This window comes from Gallinula chloropus (genome assembly GCF_964237585.1).
Source record: "Gallinula chloropus genome assembly, chromosome: 2".
Lineage (NCBI taxonomy): Eukaryota > Metazoa > Chordata > Aves > Gruiformes > Rallidae > Gallinula > Gallinula chloropus.
The window spans coordinates 140518320-140535878 of NC_140086.1; the positions used below are offsets into that span (position 1 = coordinate 140518320).

The 17559-nt window shown below is 41.3% G+C and overlaps 1 protein-coding gene across 1 annotated transcript in view; it reads right to left on the reverse strand.

Annotated features, from left to right (window-relative positions):
- Nucleotides 1–5912: 5912 nt before the first annotated feature.
- Nucleotides 5913–17559, reverse strand: part of ADAM22 (ADAM metallopeptidase domain 22) — a gene marked incomplete at both ends in the record, with an annotated part of 128687 nt that continues 117040 nt past the window's right edge. Inside the window, 4 exons of the mRNA XM_084260030.1 lie at nucleotides 5913–5933; nucleotides 7218–7341; nucleotides 14538–14624; nucleotides 16659–16769. Of these exons, the coding sequence (XP_084116156.1) occupies nucleotides 5913–5933; nucleotides 7218–7341; nucleotides 14538–14624; nucleotides 16659–16769 (343 nt within the window). The remainder of the gene's footprint in view (nucleotides 5934–7217; nucleotides 7342–14537; nucleotides 14625–16658; nucleotides 16770–17559) is intronic.

Below are 17559 nucleotides of genomic sequence, written 5' to 3' on the forward strand. Positions count from 1 at the left end.
TCTCCAGCAGATTAAAAATTCTGTAATGCTTTGCTACTCTGAAAAAAATATTTTGCATTTATGCAACAATAAAAATAAGTACTGTATTCTATATAAAACACTACCTATTGTAATATATCTTTGCCTTTAGGAAATGAAAAATCAGGTTATATATTCACAGTTTGAATATGTTTTGGACTGCATTTCCAAGCATAAAATAGGAAAGTCTCTACACAGGTAGTAAGCAGGAGTCCTTTTACCAATAATCAAAATAAATCAGCATTTACTGTTATACAGAGCCTTATGATATTGCCTGATTAGCTGCTAGCACCACTATACTTACAAGGTCAGTCAGGCCTATGTACAGGATTTCTAACGCGGTTGTAAAAATAGAGTCTCCATGCTAAAGTTAGAATATGTAAGGTCTTAAGGCCGCATGTTAAGATTTTTTTTTAAACCAAAGCTTTATTTTTTATTCAGAGGAATACAGAAAGAAAAATAGCTTGTTGCTTTGACATTGTATGCTCTAGTAATAAAAATAGTTTAAGACGATACTTCTCCCTTAGAGAGTGAGTGTAACTGCTCTGTGCTTACTTTCCCTGATGCTCCTCATCTCATTCCCAGTAAATATTGCAATTACGGCCTGTCTATGTAGCAGAAGTCTTTACACAGCTTAAAGCTGGCTGAGCTTTGATTTTGATACTGGTGTAGGTTGGATTTGAACTAAAGTCACCAGACCTGTCTGGGTGAGCCAGTGTTGTAGGTCAGGTACAAAGTTTCCCAGTGTGAGCAACCAACCACATTTCTGTGTTCTGAACTTGCTTTTACTGCTTGTTTGGGTAGCTTGGCTGAGATAACATGCTAATGTTGACTGTTGTAGTGCTTTTCTGAGTGGTTGTGGAAAACTGCTGTGGAATGACACGATACCACCTGCTGGTGTATGAGCTACTGGTTCCAGAGCTTGAGCTGACATCAGCATCCGTACTTGAGGCACCAGAAACATTTCTATACACTGACTTGGAAAATACTCAGGTCAAAAAAGTTTTTTAGCATAGATGATAGCAGGTATTACTGAATTTCCTGCTGAAATCACACTTGAGCCCTGTCTGTATTGCAACTACCTCTAGACACTCAGTTTCCCTGTTTCCATTTCATGCTCTATTAAGGAAGTAGTTAGGTACACACAGGAGTGTTACCTCCCCATGCAGTCTTGGGATGGCAAGCTGTACATACGTGTGCAGTTCACTCACTTGTATTGGTCTTCTGGAAATCTGATCAAAGTCAAATCCCATATTGTGGATGGCTCATAATGGTTTGGAAGCCATGCCTGTAGTGGGTCATCAGATCAGCACTCAGATGGATAATCTATTCTGGACCAAAAAAATCTGGCTTCAGAGGAGAACAGAATGCTCAAGTTCTTTCAAAGTGAGGTAAATAACCTTACACTGTGGTTGGTAACAGTGCCCCAAACAGTCTGCTGATGATACAGATACTGGAGTAACCTTGAGAAAGAAACTAATGATCTTCATACTTGCAGTGAGAGAAACAGGACACAGCTCAACTTTCTAGTTCCCAGACTTGGCCTTCAACAGTGCCAGCAGGTGACAGAGACACAGGACAACCGAGCCAATAAATGGTTTAACCAATAGAAATTGCACATGACACATGAGGCTCCATCACCTACACCATAGCAAGAGCAGATATATGAACAGTACTGGAAGGACCTGATCCAGGTCATGGGGTGGAAGGGTGACTTGACAGCAACTTTCTGTCTTAGCCAACCAACAGGAGAGGCTGTTAGCAGCTGCAATTACCATTCATGGAAATGCTTTTCACTAGAGTGGAATGGGGGTGGAAGAGAAGGGAACAGGAGCATGTCAGGTTTTACACTGGCATGGGGTGATTTTGCTTACAACAGGTAGGTATAGGATGCAGTAACAAAGCAAGTCCCATGAGCAAACTTGTTATCCTGTAGGATTATGTAGTCTCATCATTCTATCCTATTCATTAATTCATTCACAAAATTAATGCAAATTTGGTCAGAATTTGTTGTCTGTACGTGCCTGTAATAGTGTATGTAACCAGTCTTAGCTCTGGTTATGAGACTGTTTGTCACATTCAGGTTGACAAGACCACTCAATTCATTTAAAAACAGCAACAGGGATTCTGAGGGCTCCGGTACTCTAGCTACTGGCCCAGTCCTTCTGATTTTAATTCAGACTTCAGCTCAAAGGTCTGTCTGTGCATTAGCAGGACCAAAAATATCTAATTAGTACATCAGCTTAGCAGGTTCAACATTTCTTAAATCAGAAACTCAAACTCTTCAGAGGCAAGTCACACTTACTTAGGTAACTGGCAAGTTGTGACTTAATTTCACAACTTGAACACAGATAGGCTGTATAAAATTAACAACCTCCTTAAAACTACTTACTAAAACACAAATGCATGTGAATTGTCAGTCACAGCCATTTCTGGTGTATTGCCCAAGTATATTCACCACAAGTATAGTATGGATTACTAAATTCCTATGTCAACAATCCAGAATTAACAGGTACATTTTTACTTGTTAAACTGTGGCATCATTGTGCAGCATTATTGTTTGGAAACGATCTCTATTTTCCAGTCTCCATCAGTCATATTATTTTTATTTTAAATTATACAAGATATCTCTGCTGTGCTGAAATACGTAACAGTACCTGTAGTATGGCTCATCCTGCAGGTCCTGTGCTCCTATGGACAGTTACTTCTATTTGAGAAGAACCGATACCCTCCCCACTTCAACAGGCAGCTACAGCATAGCTGGCAATAACCAGTTCCTTTATAAAATCGAAAGCATGAGCCTCGATGAGTCAGAATGACTGAGCTATCTTACTGACACTGCAAGTCCTCTGTGTTAGGCTAGATGAGGTATTAGTGGCAATCTGTATTGTTATTGCCAGTGTAACTAAGTACAGTGGATAAAAATATTTGCAGTCTTCCAGATTACTCATCTGGCAGCTTTCCAGCACACTGCAGTTTAAAAGTCAGCAAACAACCTCTGTCTTTGAACTCTGCTGACTTTGGAGGCTCCCACAACCCTGCCAGCTCCAGTTCTGTGCAATGACAAGGGCTCCACGTTACCAACGGATGCAAAATTCCCTGCAGAAGAACTCTGCAAAAACCCAAGCCCCGTGATGTTCTCACTGTAGACAATCAAAGTGAAAGTCAGTATTTATTTAACTTAAACTCAGCGCCGATAACTAGACTCCCGGTCACTCTGTACCTCCAGATGTGAAAGCGACTGTTAACGTTACACCACACACGTAAGTGTATCATCATATGCTACAAATGAATTGTACCAAAATGAGAGAAGCTGTAAGTACATACAACATTGAAAATACAGTCAGGAGAGCCATTTGTTTGGAAAACAAGAAGCTACGAACATTACACAAAGGGCCGGTATGTTACATCCAGTTCAGTCTGCCAAATCTTGCTGCTTCTTGATAAGGCAAAATGGAAAGGGAAGAGTAAACAGTGGTAAACATAAAATATGTACAGAAATCTATCAGGTTATTCAAAATTACACACCAGTTTGTATCCAAACAAAATACCATGAAAGGCATATGATGAACAGTCCAGTTACTAAAGACAAGATACAATTAAGTGAGGGAAAACCAGCTTCCAGAGTAACAGGCTATCGGGTTAGCATTATGTCCTGATGTGGATGAACTCCTTGAGGGTCCTGCTCAAAGTCCAGTAAAATCAATAAGACATTGATTTCAAGTGATTATGGCTCAGGCCCCTATTCCATGAGCTACAGGCTACCAGCTACCTTTAATCCTGCTACCTACACTCAAAATATTTGCAAAAAAATATTCTTCAGTGCTGACGGATATTTAGTCTTCGCAAAAGTGCAGAATCTTTTCCTAAAGCAACTGCGAGTGGCTCCTTCCAGATGCTCTGTCTGCAGCCACTTGCACTCATTCAGGTTTGTCTTTCTCCAAAATACTTACCAGAACCTGTCGACTGTGGAGGAAAATCATTTGAACTTCAAGGCCAATATTTTGTCATCCAACACACAGCCTAATCATAAAATATAGTGTTTCTAAAAATCTTACATACTTTACACTTGCTGACATCTTTAAACATCTCTTAATTTAATCTTACATATATTTGACTTTCTCAAGAGACTTAAAAAAATATATTAAAAGGCTGCACGTGTTGGGTTCACTTATTAAAGGAAATACATGCAAGAGGTAGAAGATTCAGAAACACCGTAGATGTTCCTATCACAATAACATCTAATTGATCGTATGGCCATTGGGCAAAGTATTCAACTGCACCACACAGAACTGGGTGTTCTGCTCTGCAGTGACACTACCTGAAGCTGAGTCCATTTGGGAAACCTGGAGAATTATAAACTGATTTAACATGGTCCAGTTTTCTTACTGACTGAAAATTTTCAATTAAGACATTTGTTTTACAACAACCTTTAGAAGTCTCAGGTGTTATAAATCTAACTATCCATTTACACACAAGAGTAACATCATGGTAAAGGGCTTGTTTTCTTCCCAACCCTAGTTTTTTTAGGCTAAACTCATAGTGTAGCACCCCCAAAAATTGTCACTGGGGCTTCGGGGCAGCAAGCATAGCATTCAAGCGCATGGTAAAGGCGAGTCCAGTAAGAAGTTCAAATTAAAAGACAGCAATGAAACTGGCCGCTTGCTCAGCACTGTTACTATCACTGAAATCTTTATGCTTCTCATAAGCTGTGCCTTGCCATGTAAAACAGTGTCTGAAGTGATCTATTGCAACACACAGCAGGTCTCCCCGGAAGGACCTGACATCACCACAACCTGAATTGACGACTAGAAGCATCCCCACACGCCCCTAAGTTTGGACTGCACATTACTTCAGAGACTCACTCTGTTGTGTGCCAAATCATTCCTGATGACACCTGTGAGAGGATACACTGGTCGTCCCACTGAACAATGTATTTTGGCTGGCTCCTCTTATGGTGATCTAAGACACAGTGTTGCTGGCCTGGTTTCTGTGACCTGCCATACAACTGAGATTGTCAAGCCAGTGTAAAATACTGAAAAGATAGTATAGATTTTGGTCAAACACCAGTTCTGAGAGACACAGTTTTACAGTACTGTACTTTCTGTATTTCCAAAGTCGTCTGCTCGCAGTATTAGAAAATTTGAAGTGTGATAATGTTAGTCATGACTGTTTCTTTAGGCATTTGGCAAAATACATTTATGTATAACAGCTATTTTTGACATTATCAAATGTTTACATATATACAATCTGTATACTGAGATTATAAACACATAAGGTAAAAAAAAAGATAATCCTTGTTTGTTTGACGTTTGTGTCAAATAGTTGCCTTTCAAAGCTTGAAATTCTGTCACAAAAAAATCCTATAGGTCTTACTCCTGCATGCTAATTTCTACTACAGTATGTTGTTTATCCCTTACATGTGGAAAGTAAAGAACACAAGGTTCATGCATACAGCATACAAGTTTACATCGGCTGGGCTCTCCAGGAGGTGCATTCCCAGTTCCACTCTGGTCTGACTCGGGACTGCATTAAGCCAGAGAAAAACCTCTCTTACACGGGACTGGCAAACAGCCTGCAGTTGGGATTCTAGGTAAGTGTAGCTGTCATCATGCGGGATAGCCTTGTCATGTCCGGGCTAATTATCCCCTGTTAATTGTTAATGATTTTGGTTGTTCACTGAATCCATAAAGTACTAATCAGCACAAAGGAAAGAAAAAAAAAGGACTGTTGGTTTCTCTTCCAGGTGAGAGGAGGTTCTCACTGCCATCGCGGCATCTGTTGATCTTGTGAATTGTCTGAAGAGCAGAAGAATGTGCAACGACTCAGTGATGCTGAGTTTCTATAAAATTTGAAGTAAACAGTTCTGATGTCATCCAGGGGAAACAGTGCAGCTAAATGGACGTCTCCCATAGCTGGAGAGGGGGAAAAGGAACACAAACACACACTGAGCACCAAGAGAAAACACGTTGTTACTGAACAATGGGAGGAGCTTGTTTGGGGAACTGCATCTACATCACTTGGGTCACCAAGGTTACTCTCTTGGTCTCCTCCCTGCCTCTGGTGAGTATCTGCTCAGACCAAAAAGTCAGGAGCCTCAAGCATCTCAGCATGACATGCAGGGTAAATGTCCACAGCTGGGAGTGCAGAGTTTGAAGGAAAAACACCAGTGTAGCATCAACTTTGAATTAGAAGGCTTTTACATTACAGTTACACTAACATGGGTGTAATTTCCTACTCTCTTCTGCCTAACTCTGCTCAGGGCACCATGAATTTCTGCTGAGACACACCAGTGCAGCCCTTCCTCCAAGCTGCTCTGCTCCACCTGAGCTTGAGAGACCCTCTGCTGCCCCACACACAACTTTCTACCCGGAGCAGGGGGAGGTAGCAGCATGCAGGTCCCCTCAGCAGTGCTTCACTCCCTTATTTCTTGGAAGAAAGGGACAGAGAGCAGAGATGGGAATCTCATCTGCATCAGGAACATGAACCAAAGCTGCCACAAGTAAAACTCCTAAAGTAAATTGCAGAGATTTTTTTTGCTCATTCAAGTATCTGCTAACATCTGAATTGGCACAAAGGACACAATGGCTAGCATGGCTGGCCAGCAGCGGATGGAAATCTCTCCCTGAGGAGCAGCATCGCCACCAGCACAGTGGTTCCTGCCCACTCTGAGAGGCCAGGGTGGACTCAGAGCACATGGCAACAAAGTTCCTCCAGGTCTGCAGGGGTCCCTCCCCGTCACCTTAACTGCAACCTAGTGATCTTTCCATGAAGTGGGAAAGCAGCTATCTGTGGAAAAAAGAGGAAAAGCCAGGTGCTAGCTACATCGGCCCTCTGGAAGAGGTAAGGGAAGCAAGCCAGATGCAATGCCTGCTCCAGGGCTGCCTGTCCATCTTCTGCAGCCTGAAGGCTGCCCCAGGCACACACTCAAGCTTGAAATGAGACAACTCAGGAAATCTGGGCTTCAGGGCAGGTTTAAGAACAACCTGAAGGGATGTCTGTAAACACAGCTGCCAGAGCTTCTCAAATGGAAGCCAGAGGCACCTTCTGGAGCTTCATCAGCTTCTGGAGTTGAGGACACAAAGGAAATCACCCTGCTGCTCTCACTGTTAATCAGAGATGCTGATCTGCCACAAGTTCCTTTTGAAAATATACCAGTAAAGTCACTGAGGAAATTTGCAGAGAAGAGGGACACATACCCTGGCACTTTGCCTGTTGGCTTTTTTCTCCTCATCAGGAAGAGGTGGCATCGGGTAAGGATATTTTCTGCTGGAAGCAATAGATCCAGTGGACGAAGATGGAGACTTTGCAGGAGACAGTGTCCTGAGATGTTGAAACACACAAAATAAATGTGATGTCTTCAGGACTTAGAACTGCAACAGCAACTGCCATTACTCTGAAGCTTGGTTCGGAACCAAGTGTATAGCTTATGATTAGCTCAATATTTGGGGGATAAAGTTGTTTGATCAGTAGTCTAATAATTTCATGTTATCAATAAAGGTATTTATGGATTTCAGGAACACTGGAAGAAAAAATGAAATTTCCTACTTCTTATTAGATTTGTACTGCATAACAAAAATGATCTCTTAAACTGTTTTATATGGTACTGTAATTAATCATTATAAAATTTTTTTAAAAATCTGCAGTTGAATAAACACAGAACTAAAATATAGATGTGGCATTATGAAGCCCAACTAGCAACAGTGATTGTATTAATACAAGCTGAAATACATCTGCCAGTGACTAAAAGGCAATTATCAGTGTTTTATGTGTATCTTAGACATCTCCTATATCGATACAAACATAGCAAATAAATCTATTATTTTCTAACACATTAATTTACACAAATGCATGCACTTGGAGGCCAAACTGTTAGTTGTGAAGTAACAAAGGCATATACAAAGTGCTAAGAACAAATTATTAGACATGCAAGCATCATACAGTGCATATTGTTCCAGCCAAAGAAAGAGTCTGATGAGAATATACAAAAATGGACTGATTAGTCAATGGCAATCAGCATTTCTGTACAAGGTGAGTAGAGTAAGCAGGAGCAAGTAAATGTTTGTATCACATGAAAGGCGTTCTTTTCATGTCAATAAGGCAACTGCACATTATTGACTGAAATTTTATACCCAAGAAAACTCTTATGCTTCTGTTTTGAGATTCTGCACTTTTCCCACTTGAGGGGTTCCTATCAGGCTCTAAATATGGGCAGAATAAATGGGGGGAAAAAGCCTCAAAGTAGAAAAATGGAGCTACCCTGGCTGCCTTGTTCTGTTTTGCAGACTGAGGGCGTTTTTCATTGGAGGCCTTCCACTAGCACAGGCATATCACCCAGACCCTCCCTGAGCTGTCTACTATCTTCTGAACTTAATGTGTCCCTGAAGACAGAAGGTTACCCTCTGTTTCTACAGACAGGTCTTCCAAGCCCCTCAAAGGCTGCAGGGGTCTGTCTGTGTGTTGTGCAGCTGAAGAGCCCAGTGATGAGCACCATCACTGATAACCGGGAGACACAGGAACCACCCCTGGCAGACAGCCCCACACCCCTGGCTTTCCAAGTTGCAGGAACAGGTCCTTTCATCCAGAGAGGATTACAGACAAGGCAGGGACTCTTTCTGTGTACGAGATCGTTTTGTGTCTCTATTATCCCAGTGAAATTAAGTTAGCATTAAATACTTATTTCATTTTGAATTATTGTACTGTTTTGTCGTGTCAGTAGCTCCCTACAACAGCACACTCTTGTCTCCCATACATACAATGATTGATGGTAGCCATGAGCAACAAGGCGTCAATGGAAATTATATGGTGACAGCCCTCCAACCTGGCTCATGATGCTCTGATGCCTCATGCTGTAGCCTCTAAGCTCAACAGCCCTTACAAGATTTAGGTTGGTACGATTGTCCCAAGACCGAAGAGTACACGTTCAGCATGTACACTTTCATCACCTGCTAAGATGAACTGGACATACCAGACTGTTTTCAGGAAGAAGATTTTAAACAGCTACCGCAGTATAAAATTAAGTGCTCTTATGTCCAGCATCTGGGCACCAAAGTGCACATGCAACAAAACAGTTTTCTTGGTTTGTTGGGCTTTTTTTAAATCCAGGAAAAGGTTCTCAACAGAGCCCTGCTGTTACTACCTCTCATCTGTGCCCACTATTAGTGGATGTAGAATTAAAAAAAGTGAGAGGAGGAAGAGGGGAGGATTAGGAGAGCAGATTTTACGTAGTATTATCCAATTATTCATGGATTTTGCCTCACAGTTGCACAAGGATTTAAATCTTTGTGTTTAAATTTATTACAATGCGCCTAGAGATCAGAAGCAAGGAACTGGTGGGGAAGGTGACAGCTTTGACTTGGCAAGCCCTATGAGACTGCTGATAATACAGGTACCACAGCCAGGAGGTGGCATCTTTTGCACCACAACCAGGCACAACATCACCTCCTGCACACCGCAGGCTCTTCCCTCGGGTTATTTTAGGCACTGGCAGAGAAGTCCATGGTGAGAGGGAAAGCCATGGTCCGTCAGTCTGAGCGGGTGATCCTGGAAGGAGCAATAACTCCCTAAAGATCTTGAACATCTTGCCTGCACAGCAGGTCCTCTGACCAGGCCGCTAGCTGAGCCTGCAGCCAGGTAGCTTTGCACCAGAACTTAAACACAGTGTTGCCTTTTCCAAAGATTTTGAAGCCCAGACCTCCAGTGTAGCTGCCTAGGTTTCTTACTTCTCCACCCTGCTTCATCTTGCCAGCTCACCTACGGTTTGCACACCTGACTGATGTGCACATTGCTGCTGGCCAGCATGTGCGAAGCTACAGCCAGGGACACCAAGAATGCAGTTGCACACTTAAAAGAAATGACCTTGCCCTCCCCTCACAGGCCCTCTCCCCTTCTCTCCGCTACAGAGTTATGTGCTGGTTTTTGTCATCTTCAGTGCCATCTACTGAGACAGCAAAACCACATTGCTATGCTCACAGATGCATCTTGTGTGATTTTGGTGGATTAGATCACTTTTCAGGTTCTGCCCTGCCATTGTGTATGTGCTGTGTATCCCAGATTTACATCTACTTTAAATGAGAAAAAGCCAGACCTGACCTTTCTCATTTACAGGACGGAAGAAAGACAGCATTCAGGGACACTTGCAGGTAATGCTGGGGTTTCAAGGAAGGCAAAACTTTGCAGTTTGGTCAAGGGCAGGATCCATATAGCTTTCACTGGGGTTTCAGTTCTCCTGCTATCACATCCATTAGCTTTCATGCCAAATCTTGTTTCTAGTCAAAACTTACACAAAATCCCCTAGGAAAGCAGACTGGGTTGCAGACTGCATTCTGCCCTGTTGCCATGACAGTGACAGAGGTTCTACCACCAATCCCAAATAAAGCCATGCACCTCGTCGCACTATAAGAATTCTCATTCCTGACCAGAAAGCAAGATGTATTGGCCACTTCATGTCCGTCTTTCTGTGCTGGATGCTGAAACTAGGAGTGTGGGGAGATCATGCTGGGATTCACAACAAAATGCTGTGGCAGCAGGAGGACATCTGCACGTGCACTCCCTGCAGCCAGGCTGCCTGCTCTGCCTGCCTGTCACCTAAACAGGGAGAGCAATGGCCCACAAGAGACAGCATGAAATGCGCCAACTGGTCACACAACTAAACGTCCTGCGACTTCAAGTGTCATTTCAAACTGATCTGAAGTCAGTAGGCCTTGACAGACCTGAACTGTTCATAAGCTGTACTTGATTCTGTTCCACAGAGCAGAACTGCTAACTCTGGATAATGATCAGCTGTGGAGGAGTTGAGAAGAAATCAAGGAAGAAGACAGCAAGAACACCAAAGCACACTAAAAGGATGGTGAACTGGTAGCCTGTTGTCTCCTGCCTCCCATGCCCCTTGCCAGTGCCCTCCTGATAGGGGGCGGCCATTTTCCTTCCATGTGTGTGTCCTGGGTCTCCGTCTAAAAACCCTGTTTTCTCTGTGAAGAAATTTTCTATTAAAAAACTTCCCACAGACCGTAAGCTACTGCAAATATTTACATTAAATAAATGTAGGCAGATCAGTGCTTCAGTGGGTATTTTCCAGTCTTTTTTTTTCTATAATTATCTACAAGAATGTGGTATTTTGGGATTACGACAGTTTATTTTCTGATACCACCATGGTTCCCGAGTCTTTTAAGATTCAGTGAGGATTCTGAATAATCCTTAACTGTTCTGTAAGGTCAGTCTGTGCAGTAGCCATTGTAATTTGCAGTAACAAAACAAGCAGTGGTATCATGCTGATAAAACAGCACACCATGTAGCAAAGATAAAGTAAGGGAAAGGTTTCCTGCCTGGCTTTATTGCTGGGATTACACAGCTACGGCCTGGCATGTAAAATTAAAATCTAGCCTATGCATTGAGCAGGAAAATGAGATTTTTCTTTACAATCTTCTTTTCTTACTGAAGGGAATTCCACAGCTGGGAGCGTTCAGTCACCAGAGATGCCAGCTAGTACTATTATTATTATTATCATTAATAAAAAGTAATTATATAGAAATACCCACTAGACTTGTAGACTAGAAAAAAATGTAATAACTAGGACAGCAGGTGACAGAAATTTTGATTTACACAGAACTTTTTAACCTGATGGAGAAAAATCTTTGTGATACCTAATATCTCTATTTTCTGTAAATCTGCATCATTCCTAGGATTTGTAGGAAGTGTATTTGTCTTCTTTTGTAATACTACTTCAACTCTACCTGCACCAGCACCAGTCCTCAACACATTATTCCTAAAGCTACAGGAAGACAAGCAGAACAGCTGTGTTACTTTCAGGCTGTCTTCAAAAGAAAAGACAAATCTAACATTAGCAACAAAAATACTGTTCTGCTAATTATCCAGTGTAAATATCTTATGCTGGGCAGTCATTCCCATAGTACCAGCTGGACAGTCTGACTTTGGCTCTTCTGGTTCATCATCAGGATTTGTTTTGTTTTGGTTGTGAATTACTGCACAGGCTCAAAACCCAGCTATGATGGTCAGCCACATTGTTCTTAGGACCAACATTTTCCTGTATGTGGCAGATTAACCACAATTGCATCTGAGTTGTGGGGAAAAAACTGTCCACTACAACCTCTCATAAGCCCATGGCAACTCATCTCAGGAGCAAATTTGATCCTTTGCCTTCCATAATATGCCTGAAGAATACTTCCCCATGGTTACCTCAATTAATTAGGACATGCAGGTTTCTAAATTCATTCTAGATTCACTGCTGCAGGCAGTCATTATGAAGGTGCTGTGGTGTAAAATTTTTAATTTGTTTCATCTCTGCTGATACACACCCCTTAAAACTCACATGGGTCAGCTTAATCCTCATCTACAGGCAAAAACCTGCTTGTTTTATCTCTAATACAATTAGAAATGTGACTCATTCAGTGCAACAGCTGAAGAACCTCAAGGGCAGGGAATGCTCCCATCAATTGTATCTAGTTACTAAATCAAGATATACTGATACTTGAAGGTGAAAACCAAATGAAGAGTATCCACACAGGAATTTAAACCTGTTTAACTATGATTATAACCTGTTTAACTATGATTCTATGATTCTATGATTCTAACTAAACTAATCAAAGTAGCATATTTTAAATTAATGCTATCTTCATATTCCATCAATGTCTTTGTTTACTCTGCCCATGGGGTTTCTGATAGACACACCATGGAAGACAGCTAAGGAGTTTGATTACCATGAGTGACTTACGGCCTTGCCTGAACAAAGCTCCCAAGGGTATTTTCAGAAAAAGTTTGCTAATAAAACACCTAATCCTAGGTGTTTGCCTAATTTCACCTTCCAGTGACCTTTGGTCATTTTCAGTCTCAGTCTGCTAATCCAAAGGAATTCCCACACAGGTTCTGCTCCGTATGCAGATGTGTGGATTTTATGAGCAGGAAGCATTTAGCTGCTCCACTATAAACCAGCTTCAGGGCCTGCAGACCCCTCTAAGGTTTCTCAAGGCTTAAACCTTCCAGGTTCTTGAACATGCTTGTTGAATAGCAGACACCAGAACTGGACCTTGCATCACAATTCTAAAACCAGCAATGGTAAAACAGGCTCACAGACACCCTGCCTGAATGTCCAAGCACCCACACAGAGTCCTGGCTGATAACTGCTGGAAAAATCACAACGTCCTCCCATAAGCCTTGAATTCTTCTGCCAGAGATTTTTACTCCTTGCTCAGGATGAGGTAAGGACTGGCAGGCTTCAGTTTACCTCATTTTTACCTCATTTGTCCTATTTGTTCATTAGAAAGCCTTTCTGCAGCTTACACTGTGATTTAAGAGTTCTTGAAAGCATATACAAATAGTTCAAAGAGTGTCAACTCTATACCCTCTTAAGGCTTTTTTTTTTAAAGTTCTAAAAATTATGAAATTTCCACTCTCTTCAGTACCCGCCAGTACTGCTATTGGAATGGAAGTGTTTCATTAGCATCTCCTGGGACAAATCCAACAAGTTTTTCTCAAATACACACTGCACATATTTAATGAATGTTTCTGCCCTTTTCCACTACTATTAGGTCTACTAATGTACCAAACTTCTTGTTAAAATTCTATTTACTCACTCTCACCATCCTTTACTGTTTTGGCTAAAGATTTTGCTTTGTATTCTTTTTCTTTATTATACATTTCTTGTTTCAGCCTCATTTTTTCATGTTTACTTAAAGCTTCATTATTTTCTTTCATGCGTTATATTATTTGTCATAAGTTGTCTTCCATTCTCTCCTATGCTAGCTGATTTTTTTCAGCTGATACAAACTTCTGTCTTAGTTATGGGATTGAGTCCTTTGAGATTCTACTAAAATGTTCTCAGTCTCCTGGTTCATGTACAAGAGGGAGCCCAGCCTCGCATGCAGCTTCTCTTTCACTTGGAATATATCAACTGCTACACACTTTCTCCTCTCAAAAACAAGTTGACATTTTTGGTTAAACCCTACACTCACTTGTAACAGATTCATTTGTGCTTTGATAGATAGAGTATATTCTCATACATTTGATTTTCCAATTACAGTACATTAATTATTCCATTGTATGTGGAGGGTAAAATACAGCTACTTTTTAACTTTTTATTCTTTTTTCACTTAAATTTTAGTATGCACTATATAAGACAGTGGGTAGAGTCAATGTGTTATGAAACCACTTGCTTCATTAAGTTACATTCTATTTAGGTTAATGCTACTTTATTAGTGATAAACATGTCTCATGCCCATAAAACACTACTTGGCATAAAATGATGAGAAAGCTACTACAAGCTATAGATGATGGTGGGAACGCATGCACTACACACACCCTTCTCAACGGCTTCATAAAAACATTCAGAAAAAGAATTGTAAATTGCACATGAAGCCAAAAACAGACATCAAAATGCAGCAAAAGAAGAGGGGCCCTTTGCACCTACAGTGACTTGTATTGATTTATACAAGGTAGGAGTCCCAAGATATTTGTATATGCTGGAACAGCTCTTAAAAATGATATAGAATTAATTTACAAAATACCTAAAGTATGGTCCTTCAGTGTTTTTATTCACATCTTCTACCCACTTAGCTACATTATATTCTCTTTTGAACCATGGGTTTAAATACCTGCAGAAAGCAATGGAAGGAACAGAGAAAGCAGAAGAACAAGAATAGAAAATCTGAGAACACACAGCACAAGCTTAGCAAGGATGTCTTCATCCCCAAAATGCAAGTGAATATGGCAAATAAATCCGTATGGATGTTGGGTGAGGACTAGGCAACGTGTACAACTGCATGAGAAAATCTGACCTATAACAAGACTCCTGTTTGATTCATCTGGAAACTCTTTAGGATACATCATTCATTTAATGTCTTAAGGGTAAAATTCACTCCTATGCAGAGGGCCAATATTAAGCTCATGGTTTGAACTCCTTTCATGACCTCAGAATAAGAATAAAGGGGCATTTTGGCTCCAGTCCTGCAGTTTGTTGAAGACACATATTTACAATCATCTAGAATAAATGTCAAGATAATAGCTGAATGAACATAGACACTTGGGCATGGCCCTTTCTACAGGAATGAATTTCAGCCTCAATGTGTTAAAAGGCTTGACTTGTTTGCGACTACAGTGGCAATTTTTACACTTATATGCAAATTTTTCAATGATCATTTAATCTGGTAGGACCACGAGGACCATTTTATTAATGGAGGTGGGCTGTAGTAAGTTATCTGACATTTTACAGAAGCAATCTTGATACCAAAACCACACTTTTCAGGGAAAAAATTCTGAGCTTCATACTCATAAGTCACATGAAAACTATGAAATAAAGACGGTATTGAATTACCTCACAGTAATATCACCAGGGAAGAAGAAAATGTTTTTGTCATGTTAAGAATTTAAAGTCTGGTCCAATTTAAAGTCTGGTCATCTTGTATAAGAATGGCAACAGTTTAACAAATATTTGTGATCACAAGGTTTATATAATAAGAGACTAGCACACCCTAAAATAGGCAACACTTTAATCGAGGAAAAAGAGAAAGAAAATTCCTCTTTAAGTTTTTTTTCAATATTTCTGGGCCAGTTGTTGTCACCCTTGTTTATGAGAGTGACTCCAATGACCTCACACATGGGAACAGGCCTCACCAGGAATTGCTCAGATGAGTAAAGTTGGGCCAGATCATGTTATTCAACCCCCACCATATTTCAAACCACGTTGATGACAAAAGCAGCAGCATTTTTTCGACTTCTTTTGCTCCTTTTTTGCTCTGGAACTTCTCCTCCCCGCCCTGCGCAAGCACAGCCACAGCTCTCAGAAAGGACTCGCCCTCAGCCACAAGTGCTTCTAAGTAGCCTCCTCAGCTCTCTTACTTATCAGGAATCAGGAGTGCTTTATGCTTTCCAGCTTGGGCTCTTAGAGAAAGAAAATGTCAAAAGTGGTAGTGCAGCAACAGATGAACCGCAAGTGAAGCAACAGGCTGACGCCAGCATCACCACGAACTAATAAACTTCTGCTTTAACTGTAATTGTAGGTGCGGCTGCACGTTTTCTTGTACTCGCTGCAGTACTTTTGACTTGCTTTATTTCATTTGAAAGGGTCTTTTGGTAACCATGAAACACTCCTAATCTGGCTTCCTGTATTAGAAAACAAAGGGTAATGTCGTATCAAAGCATGCAGTTGTTGCACAACCGTGTTCCAGGGTTCCCTGGGTCTGGTTGTGTTATAGACTATCATTCATCACCTCAATTCATCCATTACAACAATGTTAAACTCAAGTTACTGCAGACCACTTTGTGACACCGTTAGAAAGCTCGCAGCTTGATCCTCCTGGCCACGTGTTTATTAGTAATGGCCAGAATGCGTATTTTCTCTGCGTTCGAAATTCTGCTGTAAAACACAGGTGTCCTTACATGTAAGCCTACAGATAGACCAAAGGCTTGATTTGGCTTGTAGCGCAACATGCAACAAGGCAAACAACCTGGGCTCAAGAGTACTCATACTCCTCAGGCTGGCGAGGAGGAAGGTTAGCTAGCGCTGCATCAGCAGGAGCACCTCCAAGCAGTCACGGTGTTTTGCCACAGTGAAACTACTGTATACTGAGGGAAGGGGCTTTTCACGGGATAAAACGGCAGCCCAGAGTGCAGGGGCAGGTGAGACTGACCTGTGATCCCGACTCCCTGTTTGGGGGTGGTCAGAACCCCCTGGGCTTATGCCTTGGGCCGGGATTTGGTGGGCGAGAGAAAGCCCAGGCTCAGATGCATGGGTTACCCTGCTGCAAAAAGACAATATATAATAGAAAGTCTAAGCCAAAGATGTTTGTATCAGTTATAAACACGAGGAAGACAAGCACTTATAGGAAAAGCAGTGCAAATTAACAAAGGTCAGAATTGCTGTTTGGCAAAACACATGTTCCTTGGGACCTGCTTTAACACAAGCTCCCAATTAAACTGTCAGCTTATTCAGAAAACTCTCATTATTATTCCTGGATAACTCTAATTGGCTTTAATAGAAAAGTTGTTTTATCAGGCAAACTCCAGTTTGTGAAAAAGCTGCAGAAACATTTGGCCTGTTGGCATTCCTTCTGTGTGAACCGAGGTATGTGCATTTAGTAAAGTACATGAATCTCATGATACAACATCTAGAAACAATTAAAAACATCCCAAAAGAGCTTTAGCGGCCTCCAGAGCAGAAGCCTTGTTCATGTATCTGAAAAGTACAAGGCATCGCACGAAGGTGTGAGCAGAACGTTTCTCAGGAACCACCCAAAGTGCTTGCAACCCTCCTGTCAGTGAGGGCTGTGGAGCTCAAACCTTGCTTAAGAAATTTTGCTTAAGTGATTAACGGCAGGAGTCCCTATCTGGTGTTTAGCTGTACACAGAAAAAACCCGGAACCTTTGTGCAAAATATGAGCAGTTGGTGCACACTCGTGCATATGTCAAATACTTTTGTACACAGCTGTAATGGTCTGTACCTGCTGAAAAAATAAAAAAGAATTCTGCACAAGGTATGGCACTAAGGAACCCAATTTTCTCATGGTTAACTACACTGACTCTACTGCTAAC